The sequence below is a fragment of the Xyrauchen texanus genome, chromosome 9, assembly GCF_025860055.1.
Source record: "Xyrauchen texanus isolate HMW12.3.18 chromosome 9, RBS_HiC_50CHRs, whole genome shotgun sequence".
Taxonomy (NCBI): domain Eukaryota; kingdom Metazoa; phylum Chordata; class Actinopteri; order Cypriniformes; family Catostomidae; genus Xyrauchen; species Xyrauchen texanus.
The window spans coordinates 34,132,296-34,143,913 of NC_068284.1; the positions used below are offsets into that span (position 1 = coordinate 34,132,296).

At 37.6% G+C, this 11,618-nt stretch overlaps 1 protein-coding gene across 1 annotated transcript; it reads left to right on the top strand.

The window, feature by feature from the left end:
- The first annotated feature begins 7 nt into the window (after positions 1–7).
- On the top strand, positions 8–11,114 carry LOC127649799 (receptor expression-enhancing protein 6-like). Its single transcript, XM_052135044.1, has 5 exons — positions 8–275; positions 6,048–6,141; positions 6,332–6,470; positions 9,862–10,030; positions 10,207–11,114. Exons 1-5 carry the CDS (start codon positions 158–160, stop codon positions 10,239–10,241), a joined length of 555 nt encoding a protein of 184 aa, XP_051991004.1. The 5' UTR covers positions 8–157; the 3' UTR covers positions 10,242–11,114.
- The last annotated feature ends 504 nt before the right edge of the window (positions 11,115–11,618 follow it).

Consider the following 11,618-nt stretch of genomic DNA (forward strand, 5'->3'; position numbering starts at 1 on the left):
TGTGCTGCTGACAGGGGAGAAAGCTTGGAACGGGTTGCAAAACTTTTCCTAAGTAGATCCTAACTCTGCTAGGTTTACACAACTGTTTACAGAAACTAGTTCTTGGTTATTTAGCAGTACGTTCTGGTCTACGGCATTACAAACGAGAAAGGACAAAATGTTAAATTCTCTTACAGAACGTTATGAAGCGTTTTTTAAGTCGAAGAACGTGGTAACGGATTTTCTAACGGTGTTAGAGGAAAAAACCGGAGTTCAGAAACAGTATATTGCAACAGGTACGTCATTGGTCGTAATGTTTGGCTATGAGCTTTTATTATTTAGTAGCAGAGGATTATGTTATTCAAGAGTTGTGACATATCAGCTGTCAGACATCTTACTGCCCCACTCTGTAGCCATAGTCGAATATTGATTTTCTTTCTGAAAAGAATGACTTCAACGTGTGTCACAAGTCAGTGTGAAGAAACTGTATTATGAAAGGCGCTGGTGATTGTTGCAAATGAGTGCAAAGGGCTCTTGAAGCCACTGATAAGATAAACATTGTAACTTCTGTGTCTGCTTTGTGTGTGGGTGACAAGGACAGATGCTGCTCAAATCATTTTTCCTGAGGGCTCTCTTTTTCCCTTGTTCTTTTGTAGCATTAACATCTGTTAGTGTGCCATCAAATGTCACTATTTTATGGTCCATGGGTGCTTGCCCTGCTGCAAGACTTGTTACCTGAAATGTCTAATGTGGCTAGATTTTAAGATCTCTCTGGGTCTAATTTCAACTACCAACAGCTGGTCCCAAGGGTTATATTTAAACGTGTAGGATGTCCTCAAGTGTCTGTGCAGAATTGCAGTGGCTAGTCTATGCAGCTTGATTTAGTGAGCTCTCAAAAATATTGTTTGCACAAATGTCAAAAAAGGTTTGGTTTTGCCAGTTTCTCACATATCACATGTTGAGGTACTGTATTGTCAAGACGTGTGTCTATAGGTGTAGCCTGTCCTGAGCTTAAGGAGGTCGTGAAGGTTTCATTTTAGGCAATACCAAAATTTAATGGAAGTGCACAGACTAAAAATATTTGTCTGTTAAACTCAAAGCTTTTAGGCCTGTTGTGTGTTATGATGATTTCTTAAAGGAATTCTTCACCCATTTACCCTCATGCTGTCTCAAACTCGTATGACATTCTTTCTCTTGCAGAATACAAACAAAGGGTTTTTGGAACAATTTCTCGGCTGATATTTTAAGTTAATAAAGACTGAATTTTAGCTTTGTTTCACACCCAAAATTATTGTTTTGCTTCACAAGACGCAAACTAAACCACTCAAATTTGGAGTTTGGTTTACTTGAAACCAAACCAAGGAAACAATTTCCACGCAGATATTGCAAGCACATTTTAACAGACCATATTTTTAAGTAATGACTGCACATCATTCTCAAGTTTACTTGACTGTTTAAAAGTGACTTCAAATTTCTTTCGTATATGTGTATGTAATATATATATATATATATATACAGTGAGGAAAATAAGTATTTGAACACCCTGCTATTTTGCAAGTTCTCCCACTTGGAAATCATGGAGGGGTCTGAAATTGTCATCGTAGGTGCATGTCCACTGTGAGAGACATAATCTAAAAAAAAAATCCAGAAATCACAATGTATGATTTTTTTAACTATTTATTTGTATGATACAGCTGCAAATAAGTATTTGAACACCTGAGAAAATCAATGTTAATATTTGGTACAGTAGCCTTTGTTTGCAATTACAGAGGTCAAACGTTTCCTGTAGTTTTTCACCAGGTTTGCACACACTGCAGGAGGGATTTTGGCCCACTCCTCCACACAGATCTTCTCTAGATCAGTCAGGTTTCTGGGCTGTCGCTGAGAAACACGGAGTTTGAGCTCCCTCCAAAGATTCTCTATTGGGTTTAGGTCTGGAGACTGGCTAGGCCACGCCAGAACCTTGATATGCTTCTTACAGAGCCACTCCTTGGTTATCCTGGCTGTGTGCTTCGGGTCATTGTCATGTTGGAAGACCCAGCCTCGACCCATCTTCAATGCTCTAACTGAGGGAAGGAGGTTGTTCCCCAAACTCTCGCAATACATGGCCCCGGTCATCCTCTCCTTAATACAGTGCAGTCGCCCTGTCCCATGTGCAGAAAAACACCCCCAAAGCATGATGCTACCACCCCCATGCTTCACAGTAGGGATGGTGTTCTTGGGATGTACTCATCATTCTTCTTCCTCCAAACACGGTTAGTGGAATTATGACCAAAAAGTTCTATTTTGGTCTCATCTGACCACATGACTTTCTCCCATGACTCCTCTGGATCATCCAAATGGTCATTGGCAAACTTAAGACGGGCCTTGACATGTGCTGGTTTAAGCAGGGGAACCTTCCGTGCCATGCATGATTTCAAACCATGACGTCTTAGTGTATTACCAACAGTAACCTTGGAAACGGTGGTCCCAGCTCTTTTCAGGTCATTGACCAGCTCCTCCCGTGTAGTTCTGGGCTGATTTCTCACCTTTCTTAGGATCATTGAGACCCCACGAGGTGAGATCTTGCATGGAGCCCCAGTCCGAGGGAGACTGACAGTCATGTTTAGCTTCTTCCATTTTCTAATGATTGCTCCAACAGTGGACCTTTTTTCACCAAGCTGCTTGGCAATTTCCCGTAGCCCTTTCCAGCCTTGTGGAGGTGTACAATTTTGTCTCTAGTGTCTTTGGACAGCTCTTTGGTCTTGGCCATGTTAGTAGTTGGATTCTTACTGATTGTATGGGGTGGACAGGTGTCTTTATGCAGCTAACGACCTCAAACAGGTGCATCTAATTTAGGATAATAAATGGAGTGGAGGTGGACATTTTAAAGGCAGACTAACAGGTCTTTGAGGGTCAGAATTCTAGCTGATAGACAGGTGTTCAAATACTTATTTGCAGCTGTATCATACAAATAAATAGTTAAAAAATCATACATTGTGATTTCTGGATTTTTTTTTTTGATTATGTCTCTCACAGTGGACATGCACCTACGATGACAATTTCAGACCCTCCATGATTTCCAAGTGGGAGAACTTGCAAAATAGCAGGGTGTTCAAATACTTATTTTCCTCACTGTATATATATATATATATATATATATATATATATATATATATATATATATTTCTCACCTAAAGGATTATTAGGAACACCATACTAATACTGTGTTTGACCCCTTTCGCCTTCAGAACTGCCTTAATTCTACGTGGCATTGATTCAACAAGGTGCTGAAAGCATTCTTTAGAAATGTTGGCCCATATTGATAGGATAGCATCTTGCAGTTGATGGGAGATTTGTGGGATGCACATCCAGGGCACGAAGCTCCTGTTCCACCACATCCCAAAGATGCTCTATTGGGTTGAGATCTGGTGACTGTGGGGGCCATTTTAGTACAGTGAACTCATTGTCATGTTCAAGAAACCAATTTGAAATGATTCGAGCTTTGTGACATGGTGCATTATCCTGCTGGAAGTAGCCATCAGAGGATGGGTACATGGTGGCCATAAAGGGATGGACATGGTCAGAAACAATGCTCAGGTAGGCCGTGGCATTTAAACGATGCCCAATTGGCACTAAGGGGCCTAAAGTGTGCCAAGAAAACATCCCCCACACCATTACACCACCACCACCAGCCTGCACAGTGGTAACAAGGCATGATGGATCCATGTTCTCATTCTGTTTACGCCAAATTCTGACTCTACCATCTGAATGTCTTAACAGAAATCGAGACTCATCAGACCAGTTAACATTTTTCCAATCTTCAACTGTCCAATTTTGGTGAGCTCTTGCAAATTGTAGCCTCTTTTTCCTATTTGTAGTGGAGATGAGTGGTACCCGGTGGGGTCTTCTGCTGTTGTAGCCCATCCGCCTCAAGGTTGTGCGTGTTGTGGCTTCACAAATGCTTTGCTGCATACCTCGGTTGTAACGAGTGGTTATTTCAGGCAAAGTTGCTCTTCTATCAGCTTGAATCAGTCGGCCCATTCTCCTCTGACCTCTAGCATCAACAAGGCATTATCGCCCACAGGACTGCCGCATACTGGATGTTTTTCCCTTTTCACACCATTCTTTGTAAACCCTAGAAATGGTTGTGCGTGAAAATCCCAGTAACTGAGCAGATTGTGAAATACTCAGACCGGCCCGCCTGGCACCAACAACCATGCCACGCTCAAAATTGCTTAAATCACCTTTCTTTCCCATTCTGACATTCAGTTTGGAGTTCAGGAGATTGTCTTGACCAGGACCACACCCCTAAATGCATTGAAGCAACTGCCATGTGATTGGTTGATTAGATAATTGCATTAATGAGAAATTGAACAGGTGTTCCTAATAATCCTTTAGGTGAGTGTGTGTGTATATATATATATATATATATATATATATATATATATATATATATGTAATATATAATTTATTTACTAAAGCAATGATGCACTGAATAAAGCCATGGTTTTTAAAAAGTGTACTAGCATTACACTGATTTAAACAGTAAAGTTTAATGCATGCTATATAGTCAGTTAGACAATATTACTTTGCTTTAACTTGAATGGAAAAAAAGATCCAGAATGGCACACACATACCTGAACACAAAACACGATGACGAGTAGTTTTGAGTAGAAAATAAACTTCAGACTGCACAAAACAAGAAGTGTAGTGAAAAGATCACCAATAAAAACCATGTAAATCATTTTGCAAACAGTGCCCATATGGAAGTTAATTAATTGATCAAGCCTAACACCGGCTACAAAAGGTTAAGTAAACTTTACTAATTTGAAATTAACTCAAATCTGCAAATAAATATGACAAGGTCTTCTACTTTAGGATTGATACATGATGATGCATTGTAAAGATAACAAACAATCATAAATTATATTTACTTCTAACTAGAGCATTATATTTGACATGTTTGAGTACAAATGTGGAATTTACTTCAAATTTTCAAGATCACACTTAAACTTATAAAATGTAGAAATTACTTATTTTTTTTTGCTATATTTATTTCCCCACAAAATAAAAATGGTCAGTGTACTTTTATGCTGGCTTTATGTACTTTTTAGAGCTTGAAAGTTTTGAACCCCATTCAGTTACATTGTAACAGCTGAGATGTTCTAATAAAACCTTTGTGTACGTTGGCTCTTGCTGCGTAATCGCTGACCACCTTTTGATTTTCAATTTACACATACACTGAAATGCTGTTTTTCATGCTTTGTATAAATAAAGGAGATTTGATTTATGCAAATAACTTGCAACTGGGTTTTCAGCCTAACATGAGAGAACAAGCTTAGCACTTTTGGTGTGTGAAATTATTTGGCAGTACTTTGATGACAAAACTGTCCCAAGAAGTTAGTTAAATCTAAGGCCACATCCAAAATAATCCATTTAAATTTCAGTTTCCTAATGTCATCGTTTTTCAAAGTATGCTGTTTCATAAGTATTTTCAAATGGATGCATTTTCAGATGAAAACGTATTAGTGTAGACGTGGCTGAAACCAGGGACACTTTTAATAGATTTTTTTATTTTATTGTTTTATATCATAAAAGTTCTCTTTGTGTTTGGGAAAGTTTGTATTCAAAATTAGCTTTGTAAAAAATGCTTTGTAAACATATCTATGTGTTAGGGGTTGGAGTTAAACCATGCAGTATCCTATACACATGCCCTCCACACCCACACACATAAACAATCAACATTGTTCACATGCTATAACAACAAAAGAGATATCTGATCCTTAATGAGGAATTCCGCTGGCTTGTGGTACATGGTAAATGTATTTATATATACGTATGTCCAGCGGGGGGGTATAAATGTTATAAATGTTTTATGAAGCTATAGACACCTTAAGGTTACACCTTAACAGTTCACTGTATTTTGATATGTTCCTTGTGTTTGAACAGGCTTTGTTTTTTTTTTTCTATCCCTTTTAGTGTCAACATTACATCATACTGTACACAATGCCATCAGTGCTACTACAGTATATGCCTTTCCCCATTTTAATATTTTCATTGGTCACATGTCACTGTTTGTTCTGCAGGTACAGTGTCTTTGGTGGCATTGTATCTCATATTTGGATATGGTGCCTCTCTCCTCTGCAACCTGATTGGTTTTGCATACCCAGCATATGCCTCGTAAGTGCATGAAATGTCAGTTTTCAAGTGTCTAGTATGCATGTTGGCAAATATGTCCCAGGAGAATCCCACATTTATATATTTTGCAAAGCATGCTGGAAACACAAAATAAAAAAATAACAAAGGCACTTTCTGTACAGAATATTGACTTCTGGCTTGTTTGTCTCATGTCATTCTCTTCCTGATGCAGTATCAAAGCCATAGAGAGTTACAATAAAGAAGATGACACCAAATGGCTAACCTACTGGGTGGTTTATGGACTATTCAGTGTGTCTGAATTTTTCTCTGATATCTTGCTATTTTGGTTTCCTTTTTACTATGCAGGGAAGGTAAGATGTTCCTCATTTATTTGCTAAACCTCTAGCATTGGTCAATTACCTGTTTCTCAAACTTTCCCACTTTGTTGTGTATATATTGGCTTGCTGTATAATTATTGTATGTATTGTAGAGGGATTTTGCATATTGTATGTATATTTACAATGCCTGACTAACTGCAACCCACCCCACCAGCCTCATTTCAATTTTGATCCTTGTTCTAAATTTCTATTTGTTCTAAATGTCTTTTACAGCCAATTTGAAATAAACGCATAAGTGGTTGACTAAGTTACGCAAGTTGAGGTCTTGTAAATTTTTAATAACTCCATGTATCAGCAGTTTATTTCAATTTTATCATCAATTTTGTTTAAATAAATAAATTCATAGATTATAAATTAACAATTAATTTTCAACATGATTTTGTATTGTTAATACTAAGTGATTTTATACAGAAACTCACAGCATAATCCTAAATACAGCATTTGAGTTATTTTTGATAAATAAAGTGCTGCATAACAGAGCATCATAAGTGTGAGATATTGCTTAAATATTATATATTTACTATTGATTTATTATTATTATTATTATTATTATTCTGTTATACTTTTTTCATTTAAATTGAGCTTTTATTTTGAAGTGTTTCTGTGTCGTTAGACCATGGAGTGCTGACATAATATTATAGTGATGGGGACACTACTGTAAAAAGGCCCCGTCCTTTGGATGAGACGTTAAATCGAGGTCCTGACTCTCTGTGGTCATTAAAAATCCCAGGGCACTTCTCGTAAAAGAGTAGAGGTGTAACTCTAGTGTCCTGGCCAAATTCCCCCCATTAGCCCTTCTCAATCATGGTCTCCTAATAATCCCAATCCAGAAATTGGTTCTATAACTCCACTCTCTCCTCACCACCAATAGCTAGTGTGTGGTGAGCATACTGGTGCACCATGGCTGGCGTTGCATCATCCAGGTGGATGCTGCACACTGGTAGTGGTTGAGGAGAGTCCCCTGTTCACTGTGTAAAGTGCTTTGAGTGTAGTGTCTGAAAAAGCGCTATATAAATGTAACATTAATTCATTCATGCATTCATAATGATGGCAGATTCCAAATCCGAATCGCAGTGATTATTAAACTGTAAAAGGCTACTATTTAAATAAATATGTAGTCTGTATGTGACTCGTGCTTAAAAGTGTATTGGCGCTCTGCCTGCTTTCATTTGCTACAAATATAGTGTACGATGCTCAATAGTGTTTTCCGTGTATGAGTCATGGATCTCTCAAAGATATAAGCACTAATGCTGCGTTCCATTCAACTCTGGGAAAAGTGCAATGGAACGCCACTTGAAGTCGTAATTCCAACCTGGAAAGTCGTAACGAAATTTTAAACTCTGATTTCACCGAGATGCAGGTGTGTGACGTCACACAATCATGTCTGCATCCAGGAAGATACATTCAATTGTATTAAATAATATCGATAAATGAGTCAAAGTTCATACATTACATGATATTACAGCGTGTTTAACAAACGTTAGCGCAGTAGCAGGTGTTCAAACCATGGTAAATTATACTCTCTTTTGATAATTGTACACCTTTAGCACAAATGCTAGCATTGCAGATTGTTTTTGACTTGGGTTGCTAGGAGACATCTCTGGTGACAGTCAAACACCTGCTAAGCTAAAGGGAGTGTTGCAGTTTTGTTTCCTTAAATGTCATCTTCCGAGCATCCGGCAACGGAATGCATTTATGGTTGGTGATCGAAGATATCAATAGGAAGATACCACATCCAATTTGAATAGAACGCAGCATAATGCCTCCACACATTCATAAGCACTCACATTTAAAACACTGCATGTGCAAACTAACTATTTATCTAATCGATTTGCTGCTTTTGCTGTTAAATAATCTCACTAGGGCATGACGTGATTTTAATTTGTGTGGAGAATTTTTACGTAATTACATTTGTACGTCAGATGGTATCAATTTAGGTATCGGTGCATTATTACGATTAAGAGTGCCAGTACATTAGTGCAGTATCGGACCCGATTCCGATACAGTATCGGTATTGGGACATCCCTAGTTTAGATGTCATACGATTGCATTGTGTGAGGAACAGGGTGAAAAGTAAGTGTTTATTGATTTATAATCTGTCGTTTTAGTCATGATTTGTGTGAATGGAAATAAAAGTCATTGCTGTAGTGGCTCGAGTGTTTATTCGCAACACATACAGTGAATCATTGCAAAAATGTAGGTATAGTAATGTGATTCTGTGACACCAGGTTGGTAATATTTTTTAATTCATGTTTCCGGAACACTCCCCCTGTCTTTAATTGGTTGTTCAAACCAGTAGGCCCGCCCAAAACTCACTCTTGGTTGGGCCAGTGTTGCTATATCAGAGTGGTTGGGATGCTTAAACAAACAGAGCAACGTTTTGATGGCACTGCAGAGCCACATTGTGTACACTTTTCGGGGGAATTAAAAGCTTATAGTTGTCCTTGCATTTCAGGTTCAGATAGGAAAAAATATATTTTTTTAGTTAAAAATAATTTCCATTAGATCGTTCACCATGGCATGACAGTTCCATGAATTTTAGCTTGAGAGAATTTTAGAGATTGAGTGGGTCAAATTTAATACAGAGTGGGTTGGATATTTTCTAAAGGCATGTTTTGATTAGTTTGTCAAGAGGTAGGTGAGTTTGTGTCAAGGACAAGTGAGTGTTTGAACACTAAACTGTCAATAACAGACTATGTTAATATAAGCACCTGGAATGTTCAAGGTACCATTTAAACTGAATTTGAATACCATGGTCTGATAAGTTGGGAGTGCAGTGGACTTCAGTTTAGTTTGGATCTATGAAGCATCCATGGAAATTCTTCCATTTGTGCTAACTGTAACTGCCATGAACAGAAATGTTTTTGATTGGAAATTCAGCTAATCAGCAGGCCAAGGTTGAATTGAGACTTTTTTCTTTTTGCCATATCCTGTAATGATTTTGTTGGAAAATCTTTTCTCCGATACCAGCTAAAAGTAAGCCATTCGTAGGTTATTTTCTTGAATTGTCTTTGTGGCACTATTGAAATTCCTCTGTTTGACTGGATCATCAAGCCCAATACAACCGCCTTGCCTTAACCAATGGTGTGAGTTTGGTGCGGGACTGTCTGTTTTTTCGATCAACAGCAAGCAAGGGTAGTTTTTGGAAAGCTGTTGAAACAATATTTATTTTCGCAATATTATTTGGTGGCACAGAAATTGCACACTTTTAACCACACTTTTAACGATTTTTAAATTGAAATGTGTGGAAATATATGAATGATGGGTATCCCACATCTGTAGAAATCAGTCGATCTGTATGGACCTGCTAATCATAAGTTGCAATCTAATATGTCCTACATGTCTTTATTTCTCTTCATTCCAGTGTTTGTTCCTTCTGTGGTGCATGGCACCATTCTCATGGAATGGCTCTCAGATCATATACACCCGCTTGGTGCGACCTTTCTTCCTCAAACATGAAGCAGTGTTTGACAATGTTGTCAGTGACTTCAGTGGCAAGGCCAAAAGTGCAGCAGAATCTTTGGCAAAGGAAGGTAAACCATGCCTTTTCTTGTGACAACTAACAATTCTATGCATCTTCATCAGTTTACTTTATTACCATATTTTCATTCCATTTTGCATTGATGAAAGCTAATTAATATTTGGATATTGTTAGCGATTTACAGTCAAACGCTTCCTGTGTTTTCCTTTGGCAACTTTTTCTCTACAGGCCTTACATTGCTGAACAGTGAGAAGGATAAATAAAATGACAAAGGGGAAGATTCGTTTTACCAGGAGCCCTCTGTTTACATTGTATTTTTTCTTTTGCCTAGCACTAAACCTACTAAAATTATGAATCTTTACTGCACCTGAGCCAGGCTGCACATTCACCAGAAAAATTCTTTTCACACTTTTTGAATTTCTCAATGGTCCTCAAATGTTCTTGAATTGCTATATAATTTACTTTCACATGTTTTGTGTTCAGACAATAAATTATTTTATCACTTTGACCAATTCACTGTATTTTAATAATAAAGAACTGGAAATAATTATACCTAAATATAAAGATGTTTCTCAAATTTTGTTAAAGTTAACATTAACTTTTTATAACTTATTGTGCATGGCCAAATATTATTTCAAACACTGTATGATTTTGTCTGTTGTGTCTCAGGAAATGAAAACTGGAAATTGTCAGATTTGTTATTTGTATTTTAGTTTCTAGCATGACCAATGTCAATACAATATACATAACATGGTAAAAAGTACATGGTAAAAGCATGTGGACCCCTTCTTCTAAATAACAGAGTCTGTAATTCCTGTGAGGACATATCTTAATGTTTCGCCATACAAAGACATTCTATAGAATTGTGCTGTCAACTGTGCTTTTAACTGAACTTTATAGAATCTCACTGTATTATGTGTAACACAACAATTTTTTTTTTTTACTGGAATTACTGGAAAATCCAAACCTAGTTAGTAGTAGGTATCCCCCTACTTTTGGTCATAATGAGTGAATTTGCTATTAACCTGTGATTTTCACTGTGGAGGTCTGGATAAGAAGTAAATGCGTTCATGTGTTTATTCAACTCACTTTCGTTAAGATGTAGCAAGCAAATCATTCAAAATCATTGCATTTATGTGTTTCTTGGACTAAACCATACATCCAGTTGAACAGATCATTGATATATGGATAATTAAGTATTTTAAATTGTGACTTTCCAGTAATTCCAGTAAAAAAAAATGGAATTTTTGTGGTCTGTTCTGCGTAAGAGTCTGAGTGACTTTGTGCCTCAGTGATTGGTTTTGCATAATGTTTTTATATCAGCAGTTGTAGCCTTGCTATTTTAACATTAATGGTTGTAAAGCGAACAAGGGAAAGGAGGAGGCGAGAACCGGCTTGACAATATAAATAACAGACGGACAGCTGCCCGTAAACTCTCTCTCTCTCTGACGCACCACCGTCCACAGTCGGCTTGATAAGGGGCCGGGTGTGTAAAATCATGACCCGGCCCCACCCTCTGCCCTGTGGCAATGGTATAATATTAAATAGAGTTGGGGTATAAAAGCACTGCAAGGGTATTAGGCAATGGTATAATATTTCCTTTTGGCTGCTAAATTATTATGCAACAGAGCTGCTATGTT

Excerpts from the sequence above, each read along its gene's own strand:
- LOC127649799 (XM_052135044.1), top strand. The coding sequence starts at position 158 with ATGTTAAATTCTCTTACAGAACGTTATGAAGCGTTTTTTAAGTCGAAG. Across the intron at positions 6,471-9,861 it reads CTTTTTACTATGCAGGGAAG|TGTTTGTTCCTTCTGTGGTG; the intron begins GTAAGATGTTCC and ends TCTTCATTCCAG. Across the intron at positions 10,031-10,206 it reads AGAATCTTTGGCAAAGGAAG|GCCTTACATTGCTGAACAGT; the intron begins GTAAACCATGCC and ends TTTTCTCTACAG.